Source organism: Myotis lucifugus, unplaced genomic scaffold, assembly GCF_000147115.1.
Source record: "Myotis lucifugus unplaced genomic scaffold, Myoluc2.0 scaffold_386, whole genome shotgun sequence".
Lineage (NCBI taxonomy): Eukaryota > Metazoa > Chordata > Mammalia > Chiroptera > Vespertilionidae > Myotis > Myotis lucifugus.
The window spans coordinates 93,889-111,085 of NW_005871434.1; the positions used below are offsets into that span (position 1 = coordinate 93,889).

Below are 17,197 nucleotides of genomic sequence, written 5' to 3' on the forward strand. Positions count from 1 at the left end.
ACCCACAGAGCCGCGCCTTCTATGCTGAGTCCCTTGTGGGTATCCAATTGGTGGTCACTCCCACTTCTAAAAGTTTCATAAAGAGCTGGAACATGTTACCTGTAACCTTGGATCTCTTTGGAAAGAACTCAGGTTCTTGGTGCCCTGCAAGCTTGGCCAAGGCCGTGAAGGGGGTACAGGGGCTGCCCAGCAGGGCTGGAACTTCTCTAAGTGCTGTCTTCTCCCTGTGCTCCCCACTGGGTTGCAGATTTGGGAAAGTAAGAAAACTGACACTGGGTGGCACCAGAGCCCAGCAAGCTTTCCCTGCTTTGGGGTATGAAGTGGTAGAGAAATGCCTGTCTACCTATCTGCTGCCTGTAACCGTCCTTCTCCCCTTCTCAGACCCAGGCCCCTCAGAACCCCACAGAGTAGCCATCACTAGTGGGACCAATCATTGTCATTGCTTTAGTGATGGGTTCCCCAGGATGTAGTCAGTAGCACAGTTTTTCTTTTTAAATAACTTTTTTAAATTACAGAAGTAACATTTGTTCTTTGCAGAAAATGTATGTTTGCCAAAGAAGTGTACCAAATAAACCATTAATATAGCCGGGCGGGCCAGCATGGCTCAGTGGTTAAGCATCAACCTATGAACCAGGAGGTAATGGTTCGATTCCTGGTCAGGACAAATGCCCGGGTTGTGGGCTTGATCCCTGGTGGGGGTTGCACAGGAAGCAGCCAATCAATGATTATCTCTCATCATTGATGTTTCTATCTATCTCTCCCTCTCCCTTCCTCTCTGAAATCAATAAAATATATATTAAAAAACAGTAATAAATAAACCATTAATATAAATTATAAACACATTTCCTGCAGACCCTGGCTCTTAAGGTTCCTGTGTTTTTTGTCTTTTCTCTGACCTTATTCTTTTGAGCCCAGCCAGACATAGGAGGGCATAGTCCTTTTCATCCTCTTGGTCTCTCTTGGTTGGTTTACCAGTGTGCACATGTTCTCCCACAGGACACAGCTTGGGCTATGGCTTTGTGAACTATGTGACTGCAAAGGACGCGGAGAAAGCAATAAACACACTGAATGGCCTGCGGCTCCAGTCCAAAACCATTAAGGTAAAGAGTGGTGAGCACCACCTCATTCAGTCCTGTCCTGGGCTGGAATCTGTGCCAAACCTGACTTACCTCACCATCACTGTCAAGGGCACCATTAGCATCTCAGAAACCTGGTTCTTCCAGGGCCTCTGGGGAGCCTCCTGACTGCCCAAAATTGAGGTATTGGCATCTCACATGTGTGTTGAGTGGTGACCATTCCAGGCCTCATGCCGTGGCTCATGGCTTCCTCGCCCCACCAGTAAAAGGAGGTTCCCCATGAAGAGCATGTAGAGAGGGGAGCCCCCTTCTCGGCCCAGGCCTCCCCTGCCTGTCTCATGTCTGGCTGTGACATTCCCATTCTTATGCACCCCCATTTTCATGCCCTGCGTTCCCCGCTCCTGGCATACTGTAGTGGCACAGCATTGTCACCCTTCCAGCCCCATCACAGCCACTTCATTAGACATTCACTTAGCACATGTTTATTGAACACCTACTATGTTGAACAAATCAGACAAACCATGCCCTCATAGAGCTGGGAGGGGAGTGTTCTTGGCACATAGAACTACACTCCTGCCCTTCCTAGCAGGACTGAGCATTCTGGTAAGAACACACCTGTTGTCCATGCCCTCATGCTGCCCAGTGACACAAGAGTTTATACTTGAAATTTTAAAAAAAAGAGTTCATATTTGCTCCTGTGTTATGGTTTCAGGCTCCTCATCACATCAATTTTGTGACCCTCAGAGAGAAAGTTCTGGAGCACACGGTTCTCTTGTTTCCTCCCCTTCCGTCTCTGTCTCTCAGCCTCCTCACTCAGTTCTGACTATGTTGGGTGTGACTGAGATTGCCCCTAGATTGCCCCTTTGTGGGCAGAAGCCTTCCTCCAAGCTGCCCCTTTCCAATGAGACCTTGGTCCCTCCTTGTGGCCTGCAGGGTCCACACAGCTGTCACTTTTTCTTCAGTAACCTTTTCTTTGAAGAAAAGACCAAAGACCTTTTCTTACCATCAGCCCCTGCAGCCTCTCACCACCTCTAGTACATGCATGCCATTTTCTCTAAGCCACTACAAAAGTTCCTTTTAGGCTTTCTTCAAGTTTGCAAAACATAAGCCCAAAAGGCCTAGAGTCATTTAATATTGAACAGTTGCGTGTGGAACTCAGGGCTCCCCTAGCACTCACGTCCCCATCTGGGCTTCTGTGGTGAGCTTGCCTATTGGCAGGTGAATGTTGCATTCCCAGCAGCACCCAGCTTTCTTGCCCACCACTCCTCATAGGCAGGTCTTGTTTCCAGCCCAGCTCATCATCCAGAGAGGGATAAGGCCTTGGTAAGTGCACAGGTAACAGGGTTCAGTCCCTGCTCTGCCACCAACAAACTGTGGACCTTCAGTTACTTACTTTATAAAACAGGAATAATGTTCCCTTCATTGAAATGTGAAAATGCTGCCAGCTATCAGCTCATTGCCTGGTCAATGGGGAGCTGCCTCAGGTGATGAGTGTTTGCGTGTTCTCCCACCATAGGTTGGCTTTTTCTCACCCCAAAATTTAACACCCTTCCTTGATGCTTTGGCCACACACCTGTCCTAACCCCCGAAAGTGGTTTTATTTTCAAGGTGTCATATGCTCGCCCAAGCTCAGAGGTCATCAAAGACGCTAACTTGTACATCAGCGGGCTCCCCAGGACCATGACCCAGAAGGATGTGGAGGACATGTTCTCTCGATTCGGGCGAATCATCAACTCCCGAGTCCTTGTGGACCAGACGACAGGTACGGAGGTGGCCTGGGATGCACGGTGAGGTTTTCCTCTAGGCCAGGGGCTGGGTTTTCTAGGGAAGACAGATCATGTTTGATTTTAAATGTCATTAGTTGTTCCACCAATGAAAACAGAATCAAAATGAGATGACATTGGCATTTGTTCTGTGAGACTGGGGAGATAAAGTGGCATGAAAGAGCCCCTGAGTCAGGCTGGCATTTTATGGTGAAAACACCAAGACATTGTGGCACCAAGACATACCTTCCCTTAGGCACCCAAATGTCCCAGCCTGGCCTATGAATGGGTTACAAAGATTTGCTGCTATTCTTAATGCAGGCATACAATGTGTGATGTGACCATCTTTACTCTTGGTCCAGGCCTTTCTGTCCCAAAGCTACAAGGGTGACTGTTTCTGATGATTTAGATGCCCCGCCCACAGAACTCAGCAGTGGTCGATTTTCTCGATGATTATCCCGGCCCCTCTCAGGTCATCTCAGTTCAGGACATTAGCTGCTTGGGCTCTGGGCGTTGCTGAATCAGCCTTGGGCAGACAGACTGGCAGGAAGCTGGGTTCTGGCCCTGACTGTGGCTCTCATCCCCTGCTGGCCTGGGAACTGGGATCAGGATATCCCTTGCCAACTCCTATGCATGCCTCCAGCTGGGGAGCAGAGAGCTTGGGCCATGCCTTCTTTTCGACCCCTCAGAACTGTTCCTGCCAGGAGTGGGAATCTGCTGACAAACTAAAAAGGACGCTTCTTGCCTCCGGAGCTCAGCGAAGCCAGTAGAATTGTCTCCATTTGATTTTTATGTTCTGCCTACACAGAGTATTCACCACCTCCTTGGCTGTGGTATTAAAACTAATATTGGGTAATTAGGGCACAGGAAGTCATAGCTCTGAGATGACCTCCCCTTTGCAGAGCAAACCCTGGAGAGCAGGTAGGTGGGGTCACACACGTTTTTTCACGTTCCCCCCAAGCTGTGTGCTTTGGGGCATCTGGCCTTGTCCCCTGCTCTCCTTTCTCTAGCCCCAACTGTGGAAGCTGAGATTGGTGCCTGCTGGAGCCTGGCCTTGAGAGGAGTGGGCAGCTTGATTGCCCCAGAGGCCTGAGGAGGAGAAGTGGCTTGTGGAGTATAGTCTGCAGGCTCAGGTCACTGGCGTTTCATGGGAGCTCTGGGTATACCCCTAGTCTGGCACAGACACCAGGTTATGCTGGAGTGACCCCATCTGACCCTTTGCTGGAGGGTAGGGGGTGGGCATAGGGTGAGGATACCATTTATTTGGGATAAAACCCCCTGGCCTGTACCAGATTAGTTTCCTAAAGCCCCCATTGAGAGAAAACAATGCAGTCAGCTGGTCAATGCATGTATTTATTCCCAGCTCCACCTGCATAGGAGTGTCTGAATGGGCTGCCTGGGGACCCACCTTCCTGCTTCCATGGCCCTGCTTTTCTAGATTGCACAATGACTGCTTTGCCTCAGCTGATCTCTGTCCAGCACTGCTGAATGGGGCCTTGCTCTCTGGAGCTCAGCGTCCTTGAGAACATACCCCTGGCCATGTAGCTTTTGTTTCACTTCTGTAGATAGCTCCCTCAGCCCTTTGCTGGGGATTTTGCCTCCTTTCTGTCTGCAAGGCTTTTATCTCCTAGTGCTGGGGGCCCCTCAGGGTTGCCCCCAGGCTCAGCTGTGACCTTAGGGTGGTGTACTAGACCCTCACTCTCCCTCAGGCCTCCCTGCCAGCTACTTCAAGGAAGGAACTGGGGCCCCCACCCCACACCTTTTCTGTTACGGTGTCCTTGCAAGAGGACAGGAGGGAAGGGAGAGATGAGGGGCTCCTGGACTCCCTCTCTCAGCCCTGCATCCTGACCTGGGGCTAGAATTAGCAAAAATGTGAGTCCCTGGGGGCTGAGGGTTCCCTTCTTCCCCTTGCTCTAGAGGAGGCTACCCACCCAGGGCCCCTCTACTGGGACCCCATGGAGCCCACAAGGAAATGAGGCAGAGAACGGTATGGCAGACAGGTTTGACTTAATATGATATGCTTTTTAGTGTTGAAGAAATAGGAAGCTCTCTTAAGCAACCGTTACATCCTGAGCTAACAGAACTTAATTTTTTAATTTTTCTTTGCTTCTTTATCCATTTTAATTGTGAACTTTATAATTTACTCATTTGGAGATTGTGCCATTTATTGGTCTCTGCTCTTAATTCTAAAAAACACTAGTAGAAAAGAAGGATCTCTTACCCTTTGAGACAGCATGGAGGGACCTGGAGAGTATTATGCTAAGTGAAATAAGCCAGTCAGAGAAAGACAAGTATCACATGATCTCATTCATATGTGGGATATAATGAACAAAATAAACTGATGAACAAAATAGATCCGCATAGAACAGACTGTGGAATCTCAGAGGGAAGGTGGGGTCGGGAGAGTGATCAACCAAAGAACTTGCATGCATATGTGCATAACCCATGGACACAGACAATAGGGTGGTAAAGGCCTGGGGCAGGGGTGGGAGCAGGTTGGAAGGGGCAGTGGAGGAAAAGGGGGGACATATGAAATACTTTTAACAATAAAAATTTAATGACATTTTTAAAAAAATAAATCCTATCTAATAATGAGGTAATATGCAAATTGACCATCACTCCAACACACAAGATGGCCGCCCCTGTGTAGACACAAGATGGCCAGCAGGGGAGGGCAGTTGGGAGGGACCAGGCCTGAAAGGGAGGGCACTTGGAGGCGATCAGGCCTGCAGGGGAGGGCAGTTAGGGGTGACCAGGCCTGCAGGGGAGGGCAGTTAGGGGTGACCAGCCCTGCAGGGGAGGGCAGTTAGGGGCAATCGGGCCATCAGGGGAACAGTTAGGCCTCGATCAGGCTGGCAGGGGAGTGGTTAGGGGGTGATCAGGCAGGCAGGCGAGCGGTTGGGAACCAGTAGTCCTGGATTGTGAGAGGGATCCCAGATTGGAGAGGGTGTAGGCTGGGCTGAGGGAGACACACACACACACACACACACACACACACACACACACACTGTGCATGAATATCGTGCACCAGGCCTCTACTACATAAAATAAAAAACACTAGAGGGAATTTTTTTGAAGATAGCTCTATTTTTTCCCTCTAGTGTAGATTTATCACATTAAAGTGTAGATTTATCACATTAGTGAATTAACGTTTTCTTGCACTAAATAACATTTTCTTTCTTGGGTTTTGTTCATTGCATCGGGAAGTTTTCATTTGAAAGTCATTTTACAAAATCAAACAGGGAAATCCCACTTGCGTACACACTCTCTCTGCTTGATCTTAAGGTCTTTATAAATAGAATAAAACCATCTCCCAGAAAGCAGCTTCCTAAAGGAGCCTGCCAGCTCAGCATTATTTATCTAAAGTTAGATTTTGTTCAGGTTTCCATCTGTCTAAGCTATTATTCATGCCTTTTAAGAATGAATAAAAACAATACTTTCGGGTGTTCTTTTGAACTGAAATAAAAAAATAAGCTCAGGTTCTAGAATTTTCTGGGGCATACATGTGATCGCTAGGTCTGATCTCACTAATTCAGTGAGTGTCTCTGGCTGTGTCAATTTTAAAGAGTCATGAAGCCAACGTGGGGGCAGCCTTCAGGCCACTAGGAGCTTCTGTATGATCTCCCAGGGCACTGTGCTGGGGGAAGGGGGAAGCTGGGACAGGGAGCTTCCTAGTTGGAGTGTTGTGTGCTTTAAGACCCAGCATGGGTTGTCCACAATATGTTACAGTTGTAAACAAAGAATCCTTGGCCTGAGGGTCCCTGACTATTCATTGTGTGCTTCAGTGGGGCCCACAGTATCACATCCAAGTCAGGCCTCAACATGGGATTCCAGACACAGAGAGGTGTCAACCATGCCTTGCAGTGACACTTGTCATCTGATGTGCCTGAGTCTCTCTCTGCCCCTCCAGGGCCTCAGGACCAGCCAGGGAGACTCATGCCCCATGCCCACCATGGGGGAGGCAGTTGGTAGGAGGGACCCTGTGGGAAATGGTAAGGAAAGGTACTGGAACATGGGAGCTGAATGGGAGGACATCTGGTGTGTTCAGTTAGCTGGTGACCCTATGAATGGCAGGCAATATGAGAGTGGGCTATTGACCACAGCCATCCCACCAGTTACACCAGCCCAGCAATGTCACCCTCAGACTGGCCCTTGCTGTCACCTCTCCACTACACTTGAACCTTCACTGTGTGTGTTTTTGTTTTGTTTTTGACACCCTGTTTCTTCTCAGGAGAAGGAGCCAGACTCTTCTGTGACTCCAAATTCCCTCGCCCCAGCCCCACCCCATTCCTTGAGTTCTTCAAGGGCCAAGATCTCCTCATCATCCCCCCAGACCCAGAATGTGGATGGACAGGGTTTGGGGGCAGCTGAACCCTCTGCTGTCTGGTTTGCTCAGGTCTCACACTCATGCCAACTGACCAGACACTGCCTATAGCAGTTGGGCCTTAGATCTCAGGCAGCCTGGTCCTGTATTGTGTTCCTGCTCTGTTGAGGGACTCAGCTTACCTACAGGTGCCTCAGTCTAGGTAGCAAGAGAAGGTACCCACCTCGAGGCAGATGGAGGCCACGACAGGGTCCCTGGCCCATCCCATGCAGGGAGAGATGAGGGGCTCCTGGGAACAAGACCAGGTATGGAGTAGGCCTAAGGCAGGGTCTCTTAACCTACCAGGCGGTCTATGGGGTACTGTCAGCACTGTTGTGTGTGCCTGGTCAGTTTAGGGGGAAAGAGTGAGTGGCATCACTTGATTCTGAGGGCAGATTGGGGCCCACAGGAGATCCCAGGACTTTCAAGTAGTGAATGAGCTGATGGCAGCAGGAAAGTGCTGTTAGGGTGAGGTTTAGTTACTGGGACTCCATGCCCTTCAGCGATGAAGGAGAAGGCTGAGCTGGGCACCTAGTAACCAGGGATTCTGTTGGGCCCACTAGAAAGGCAGCAGGCTGCAAAAGCCTGTCCGGGCTATGAGGCCAGGTTGCTCCTTATTCGCTATAGGCCCTCAGAGGCACCACTGCTCCTCAGGCACACTGGGAGGATAGGGCAGGCATGGGCGGGGGGTGGGGGGGCGGTCCAGAGCCCAGGGAGAATTCTCAGACCTAGCCCTGCCAATCGGTTGCCTTCCCTCCCCAGCCCATCCAGCACCCACACCACAGTGGGTACCTGGTAGGGGGTGTGATTGCTTCTAATGTGGCTGTCTGTCACCAAAATAGCTTTTAGCACTGAGTAACTCAGAAGAAAGTCTGAAACCTTAATATTTTATTAGTCATTGTTGGGTTTTTTTAATTCATTCTTTTTTTTTTTAGATAATCATAGAACTATTTTTAATTGGATTATAAATGTCCCTTCATTCTTTTTTCTTTTTTTTATCCTCACCCAAGGACATGCTTAGAAAGAGGAAGGGAGGAGGAAAGAGAGGGAGGGAGCGAGGGAGGGACATTGATCAGCTGCTTTCCATATATATTTTGATGAGGGCTCGAACTCGCAACCCAGGTATGTGTTCTCACCAGGAATTGAACCGGCAACATCGCTGTGCACAGGACCATGCTCAACCAACTGAGCCACTCCGGCTGTGTTGTCCTTTTATTCTTAATTTAAACATGTTTAGCGTTTCCAAATTCACTTCACACAGAATAATGAAACCTTGACCCAGGTGGCTTGAGCATATTTAGGTTTAATTTTTGTCTATCTCATTAAGTAAGCATCCAATTTGAAGCGCAGTAGACTGACTTGCTTGATTTTTGTTTTTCAGTTTTAAAAAATCCTTGCATTTTTTCCCCCTAACTCCATTTTTGTTGGTTTGTTAAAAAGGTTTGTCCAGAGGGGTTGCGTTTATCCGGTTTGACAAACGGTCGGAAGCAGAAGAGGCAATTACCAGTTTCAATGGTCATAAACCCCCAGGTTCCTCTGAACCCATTACAGTGAAGTTCGCAGCCAATCCCAACCAGAACAAAAATGTGGCGCTGCTCTCCCAGCTGTACCACTCGCCAGCTAGACGGTTTGGAGGCCCCGTGCATCACCAGGCACAGAGATTCAGGTGGGTCAGGAGGGCAGTGCTCTCATCTACCTACCCAGTCTCTTCCCACCATGGCTGGCAGTGCTTTGAAGGCTGTTAGAGCCTCACTGGCTTGGTAACCACACACAGTGGGAAGCACTGGGCATGCCAGGCTGCTCACATCAGAAGGTTGTACTCAGAATCATTTCATGTCTCCATGTCCCACCTCCATTATAAAAGTGTCTGTATGAAAGCCATCTCTTTCCAATTGAGTGTTGTCTTTAATTAGAATAAAAAAGATGATGCCAGTTCCAACCAGGTACTGAGAGAGCGGGTGATAGCACTCCAGCATATAGTTTCTAGAGAGATGAGAGTATAGCTGTGAGTTTAAAAGATCATTCCAAAAAAACCATGTATATATAACACATAGACACAGACAATTGTGTGGTAATAGCCAGAGGGAAAGGGGGGTGGGAGCTAGGTGTAGGTGGGCAACGAGAGGGAAATGAGGAAGGAAAGAGACATTGCTTGAGGACGATGGGCGCATGGATGCAGTGTGTAGATGATCTTTTATTGAGTTGTACACTTGAAACCTGTATGGTTTTGTGAACCAATGTCACCCCAATAAATTCAATTTAAAAAAAAAGAAAATACTCTAAAAATATGCATCATTCAACTCCGTAAGAAAAGGATGCAGTTGTAGGTATGTTCAGTGAGAGCTGTTCTCCTTCCTGAGTTTTTAAACAGGTTTTAGACATTTGGTCATCAGGCCTAAGGCAACCCTTTCTCACATACCTGTGGAGTTATTTTGATATCTAAATACTGTATGCCTTCTGTTGAAAAGCCCTGTCCAAAGTTCTCAACCATGTCAGGTTCTAAAGCTGGCTCTCCTAGTTACTGGACAAAGGCAGGGGAAGTGCCTTCAGACAGAAGCAAGTATGGAAGTAAATCCAGTGTGGAAGTCAGATAACATAGATCACCTCACTACTGATGAGGATGAGTGGATGGCAGTGTTCATTGAGTTATGGTAACTGGAAAACCAGGGACGGCTGGAGGAGGAGAAGGGGGCCTTGCTCACAGCAACAAGAGTAGAAAAGAAAGTGGAGACCAGAGGAGCCAAACAGCTGGTTAGGCAGGGAAAGGAACATGACGGCCAGAGGAACAAAGCAAAAAGATGGAAGGAAGTAGTGAGTGGGAGAGACAGGAGGAAAGATTTACCACCAGAAGGCAGACTAAGATAAGAATAAGAGAAAGACCCGGAAGAGAAGAAAGTGCCTCTGTTGTTACCACATTGGGGAAAGGAGGGTCAGCTCTCCTTTTGTGCCATAAGAGAAAGGAGTTAGGGGTGGGTTTCCTGACTGTCAGGATGAAAGAAATCAGCTCCAATTGGCAGGAGAAAAACCTTAACAATAATTCATAAGAATCAGAATTATGTCAATAAAAGGCAATAAAGTATTTCTTCAGATTATTTGTAGTATAATAGCTACATAAGAAGGTTAACTATAATAAGTCATGTCCATATTGGGTACCTATAAAACTTGGAGGAAAATAGGTCCTTTTAAGGGGTCCTTTTAAAAGTGGGAATCCCTTTCCAGTTCTCATTGAGAACCAGCTGGGTGCCTTTTCTCACCCCCATTTCAATGCTGTTGTGGTCTCACTGTCATCCCAACAGACTCAAGATCACTGACAAGCCACAAGTCATGTAACCAACTCAGGTGTTCTGATGTAGGCTGTTTAAAATTATTCTTGAGAAGTCAAAGCCATGGCCAATAATGTGTCTGGATTCTTCCATACCTGTGTTGAATACAATCCTTGGATCAGTGGCCTATACCTCGGGGGCTGGTCACCCTGCCTGGGGTCATGTCTGTCAAGAAAGTGAATTTGTTTAATGGCCCCTTGAAGGCACCCACCTACCTCTCTAGGCCCACAGCTCGAAGCCCGATTTTATTTTGGAGATATAATACTTCTCCATTTGCATGGTGTGGCTTCACGGATATTGTATCACAGGTAGATCTTTTTAAATTGACCTGAAACCATGACTTTTTAATTTGTGAACCATCTAGAGGACCACATGGCTTCAGTAACAACTTTATTATCTCCCTTAATCCTTATTGCAATGGCTACACATTGGTAGAAGGCTTAGTTTTGATGTAATTAAAAGTGTCACTTTTAATTACATCAAAATGTTCCACATTTTTGGTACAGTTCAGTGACCCTGCAGTATGGCCTCTGGCCCTTTTGGGATGTTATGAGCCAGCAATGGAAGGTTACCCAGAGCTTTGGGAAGGAGTTCCCTTGTGCCGGCAGTGGCCCTTCACCGGAGCATGTGTAACCCGGACACCGCTTGGTTATGAACCCTTAGAGATGGCAGGTCATGACCAGGGGAAGGTACAAAATTTAGAAAAAGAAGAAAAAAGTACAGGCCTCCCCAAAAGACATAGATGCAGTATGAGGAAAGCGTTTCCCCCAGGGCAATTTGAGGGTGTAAGAGCACCTCAGAGGATGTGGAGAGGCTTCCATCATTTAAAATGTGAGAAGCACAGAAATGGCGAACAGGAACCACACACACACAGTGGGAAGAGTGGAGGAAGTGGTTGGTCAGCCACTAACAGACCATCATTCTGAGTGAAATCAGTTGAGGCTCTGAACTTCCACAGGCAACAAGTGTCTCAGGGGCGACTCCCTTCCTCTGCCACCATATTGAATTCCTCTCAGTTAAAAAAAAAAATCTTGCTTGTGACTGGTGGGGTGTGGCAGCCTTGAGAACTCCACCCCTGGCTGATGGGAGAGGGAAGGGCCTGAGCCAATCCCGCCTGTTCCCCCAATAGTGTTGGCATGCTGGCCAACACTGACCTTGACCTTGACCTGAATGCTGTGCTCTCTGTTTGCTAGGTTCTCCCCTATGGGTGTAGATCACATGAGTGGGCTTTCTGGTGTCAATGTCCCAGGAAACGCGTCTTCAGGCTGGTGCATCTTCATCTACAACCTTGGTCAAGATGCCGATGAGGGAATCCTCTGGCAGATGTTTGGCCCCTTTGGCGCAGTCACCAATGTGAAAGTGATTCGCGACTTCAACACCAACAAGTGCAAAGGCTTTGGTTTTGTGACCATGACAAACTATGAAGAAGCCGCGATGGCCATAGCAAGTCTGAACGGCTACCGCCTGGGGGACAAAATCTTACAGGTTTCCTTCAAAACCAACAAGTCCCACAAATAACTCACTCATGCTTTTTTGTACGGAATAGATAATTCAGAGTGAAGAAGTTGAAACTTTTTTGTTAGTGTACAACTCATTTTGCGCCAATTTTCACAAGTGTTTGTCTTAGTCTAAATGAGAAGTGAAAAGGTTTTTATACTCTGAGATGCAACCAACATGTTCAAATGTTTGAAATCCCACAATGTTAGACCAACTTTAAGTTTCTTAAGTTATTTCCTTTAAAATATATATTAAACAGAAATCTAAGTAGACTGCATTGACTAACCAGTCCCTCGGGATGGTGGTGAAACTGAAGCATGCTTTAACTTCTAAGACTGTCTAACACCAACTTCATTCGGTGTCTCCACAAACTGGAAAAAAAAATGACCTTTTAATTTTCGTTTTTAAACTAAAGATGTTAGACAGATGCTGAGTGTGCGTTTTCTCAACTGCTTCAACATTTTAAGCAGTTTCTGCTTTGGTTGACATGAAATTGCTTCCCCAAGCAGGTCCCATTGCCACCTTCTGGTCACTCAGTCCTGGGTTCTGCCAAGTAGTCCTGACAGTGGCCGAGGGCCACCACTGGGGACAGGGCCACAAGCTGGGTCAGGCCCTCTAAAGGAGGACACAATGTTTTCTAAGCCCAGACGTCAGTGGGAACGGACCAAAGAGTTTCAGGGAAACTCCATATATTCCTGAATCAGATCTAAGCCCCAGGCACTCCTGAAGATGTGTAGCTACTCTGACATTCTGAGTTCCTGTCCACACATTGCATGCACAGTGCCCCACACATCAGATATTGTTGTTCACAGCCATTTCTCCAGTTTCCAAAAGCATTTAACATAGCTCGAATGCATAAGATAGCTCTATTTTTAATAACATGAACATTTGAGCATTATATTTCTCATATCCCTTGTGAGTGCTAGACTTTTTCTACTTTAGTCGGATTTTGTTTTGAAACTTTGCTTTCATATGAACACTCAGCAGGAAAGTACTTACTTCTTGCCAATTATCTATTAACAACGAAAAAAAGAAAACCTTTGATTTGTAGTTTTAAAGATTAACCCTCAAAAAAGTTCTCTTCATTATTGCTTTGACATTTTGGGTTGTTCTGTTAATTTTCTTTTGCTTTTTTGTGTTTTTTGTTTGTTTTTACTTTTGCATTTAAGACCATTAAATTTGATTTTGTTTTGCTCAAATTTTGTTTTGTTTTTTATTTTACCTTTTCTTTCTTTTTGGCTAGGCAAGATACAGACGGCCCAGCATTCAGGGAGGATATATAAGAGCTTAAGGAACAAATACTTGCCTCAAGACAAAGCATTTACAAATCTGTCGTATAGGAATGTGCAGTCACAGATGGTGTGTTTTTAAAATGGGGAGCCAGTAGGGAGAATCTGACAGGGCCTGCGAAGTAGCCAGGACTAGATCTCCGGGCAATTCTTAAGGAGCATGATCCGATTTTTATAAATATCTAGTGTACAGTGAGAATAAAAAACAGAATAACTTAGTACCAGCAGTTTTTAACTTTGACACAAGACTAAACGTAATAATAGGCTGTTTTTTAGTTATTGAGATCATGGAATTGCAGCATTATTTATCTATTAGTCTATTTATTTACGTGGGGGAGGGGAAAGGCCGATAGGCACAGCCTTCTCCAAAAAAAGATCAGTGTTCTGAGAAGCCCATGAAAAAATTTTGAGGCTATTACTCTCATACTTTCGTGAGGGGTTACCAGCTGCTTGCATTATTCTCCCAAATTTAAGATGTTGCCATGTTCTTTTCCCATACAAGGCCAAGTTCATACCTTGAGGCCTTGTCTCATAAATTGCCATGGAGGGCCTCCTCCCTCCAGCAGAATTTCCCAGATCCTAAGTCAAAGCCAGCTTGCGTGCCTCCTAAAACCCCAAACATAGAGATTGTCCCCGCTCTGTTGCCCCAGAGTGCTCTTCACCCTGGGACTGGCATGTTTTTCTGGAAAAATAAGCCTTTCAGGTGGTGCAACCTTGGGCCAACATTTCCTCAGAGATAAGATTCCCAATTCTAAAACCAACCCTTAAATCTCATTGACACACATTCCTGTCAGCCCTCACTCGTGCTCATTTTATTACAAGGATAATATAAAATGCAAATGAGATGATGGTGGGCTCGCACCCAGCACCGCAACTTCTTTCCTCCCCTCCCTTTTATTTGAGCCAGATTGATTGTTCTGATGTTAGGTCAGATGAAGAGGAGATGTAGAGTACATATGAGCCTTTGAAAGTTGCGTTTCTCAGGTCACTAAAATTCTCCTGTTACATGGTCACCTCACCACTCTTTGAATAGCCTTCTAACTAAAAACCCCAATGTGTTTCTTTGGGAGTTTTGATGTACAGGTGTGTGGAACGATTCTGTTTTTGACATATTCCTCCTGAAAAGCAATTGTCACTCCCATCCAGGTACCAGATGCTGGCCCTGTGTCTATAAAGTTCATTACATCTCTAGGCTTGTTTGCAAAAGGAAGATTTATTTTTTAAAAGTCACAATCCAAAAGAAACCATTTTTCAAAATTTACATTTTTATTTATATTTGTATTTTGCAAAATGAGTGATCTTATTTGGGAATTTTGATGGAAAAAATAAGAGTAGATAAAGTTAATTTATCACAAGTTTGGTTTGGTACGTAAATACCAAAGAAGCCTTGGTTGAATTCTCTTTTGTCCTGTGTAACTACCCTAACAATTGTTTGCTAAACAGCTCCCAACTTGTGGACCTGGTTCCAGTTGAGTTCTCTTATTTTTAACCCTTGGCTTCTGGAGCTTTTCAGTGGAATATGCTAGGCCATGATCTTCTGCGCGACTATGCCTCTTACCAGCAGGTAGGGCTGGGTTGGTCTGTCATCTTTGTTCAGAAGGTGAGTTTTTCCCTTGCCAAAGGCAGCTGACTTAACCTTGGAGAGTCTGCACTTGGTGTTAATGCTAGAAACCTCTGCACAGGCTGCTGCAGGAGTTGGTGCCTCTGAGCTGGCAACTGAGCGGTCCCTACTGGATCAGACAAGTAGAAGAATCCTATGAAAGTTATTGGCAATAACTTATTCTGGTTGGCCTCCAAACTAGGGCCATTCTAGGGCCATTGACTGACCTGAGTCCACTGTTGGGCTTGAAAATCAAAGTTAGCTTCACCCAGCTAGCTGTTCCATTTTACATCTGATGCAGCCTGATTTTTTTTTCTCTACTTATTGCAGCCTTCCTGTGTTGGATAAAAAAGAATAAGAATAAGCTGCCCCACCCCCACCCCCTACCCCAGTCCTCCACCAGAAATTCTTCCCATCTTCCCAAGACCTAAGGCACCTACTTCCCTCCCATTCATCAGATTTCCAGGCCAGCCACCAACTAAGGTTGCAAGTGCTTTGTGTTGAGTGGCATTGATAATTGACCCTTTCTTACAATAGCAGTAGAACTTGAATCCCAGATCTTCAGCGGGGTTCAAGGTTCTAAACCTTTTGATTTGCCTCTGACTTCTAATGATTGTATTGTATATTTTCCCACAACCTTTTGGTGACATAGTTCAGTTTTCTGCTTGGTTGTTTTTAAAAAAAGAAAATTTACTTGTAAGTCACCACCAGGACCTATGTTAGGCTAACCAGTGGTCTGAGCAGTGATTTTGAGAGGACTATATTTCACTTCCCCCTACCCCCAGAAGAGAAAGCTTGTCCATTGGTTGGGACCACCTCGTTACCATGTAATGTTCTGTTTATAGTGACTTGCTCTGGGGGAGGGGGACTTTCCTGACCGGTCCCCTTGTTGTACAGTAGATGAGTAGACATTTTGTATATTAGTGTTTTAAGTTACTGATTTGTTTTATATAAAATAATTTATTTTTCAGATACCATTTTTCATTTTAACTTTGTTTTTACATGGGTTTGTTTTCAATAAAGTATGACACTGCTGTCCAAAGTCAACAATAAAATGAATCCCATTGTGTTATTTTGAGGATGCTTATGTAATTAGCTTATTGTTGTTATTATTATTATTATTATTATTATTAATTTTCAAGGGGGAAAAAAGCCCTCAGTTTTCCATCTTCCTATTTCCCTTTTTATCCTTGTGAATAAATGTTCTTTAGTGTTTTAAGAGGAAAAAGCAAACCTAGATTTTGATAATACAGAAGATTTCAGATTAATAAAGAAGCTTTGAAAGAAGACCATTTTTCAAAATTTTAGTGAAGTATGAATATTTTTTGTCAATGGCTTTCTCAAAGAGAATGAAACTTTTGCACCATTTTCAGAGTTTTTATAGAGATGCCAAATTGATATATTTACATGTAATGGAAACATGAAAAAGTTTTATTAAACAATTGTTCATAGCTGTGTAGACATTTTAATTCAGTTTCCAAAGCTCTCAAAGCGTATTTTTGGAGTACGGAGTGATAACAGTTTGGGATATGATTCCAAACATTCGATTGTCCAAATACTTAGTTCTTTCCACAGGTATCAGGTTTGTGTTAAACACTGTATGTGAACTATGACTGGAATTCTGTGATATTTTGGTAATAAATGAAGTGGGATCATTGAGATGTGGTGGTGTAGGGTGATGGTGTGTAACTTATAAGCAGTGAACACTGCCAAAGCGCCAGCTGGGGTTACAGGTGACTTCCTCCTAGTTATACTTGGGCTGCCCTCTTGTATACAAGCTCTCCCTATATGCCAGGTATGGCCTTGACCCATGTGAGGAGGTAGGGGACCCTCGGACAGCCAGCTTGGGGTATTGAGGGAAAGGCACCAGGATGTGCTCTGTGACCAGATCTCCCACAACCCTCTGCTACACAGATTTTGCCCCCTGCCCTGAACACACAAGCCAGTTCCCTCCCCTCAGAGACTCAGAGGCCCCTCTTCTCCAGGTTCAATGATCTTGGGCTTTCTGTGTTGTCCCTGAGAGTTTCCTGCCCGTCTGCTCCTCACTCCTGAGCCCTGTGGCCATTCTAAGTGTCCTGACATTAATCTCCTTGGTGACGGGAAAGCAAATTCTGACTGAGAGGCAGGATGGAGCACAAGGATCTTAGGTTTGAATCCTGGCTTGGCCCTCTCCCCAGTGTGCATTGGGGGCAAGACACTGACTTTCCAAGCTTCAGTGTCCCCATCTGTGAAATGGGATCCATAACACTCACCCCATAGGATTCTTAGAAAAGAAAAATAGATCAA

General features: G+C 45.7%; 1 protein-coding gene across 1 annotated transcript in view; it reads left to right on the forward strand.

Annotated features, from left to right (window-relative positions):
- Positions 1–15,966, forward strand: part of ELAVL1 (ELAV like RNA binding protein 1) — a 41,451-nt gene extending 25,485 nt beyond the window's left edge. Inside the window, exons 3-6 of the mRNA XM_006101878.3 lie at positions 997–1,100; positions 2,685–2,838; positions 8,643–8,868; positions 11,719–15,966. Coding sequence (XP_006101940.1) covers positions 997–1,100; positions 2,685–2,838; positions 8,643–8,868; positions 11,719–12,043 — 809 coding nt within the window. The 3' untranslated portion in view covers positions 12,044–15,966. The remainder of the gene's footprint in view (positions 1–996; positions 1,101–2,684; positions 2,839–8,642; positions 8,869–11,718) is intronic.
- The last annotated feature ends 1,231 nt before the right edge of the window (positions 15,967–17,197 follow it).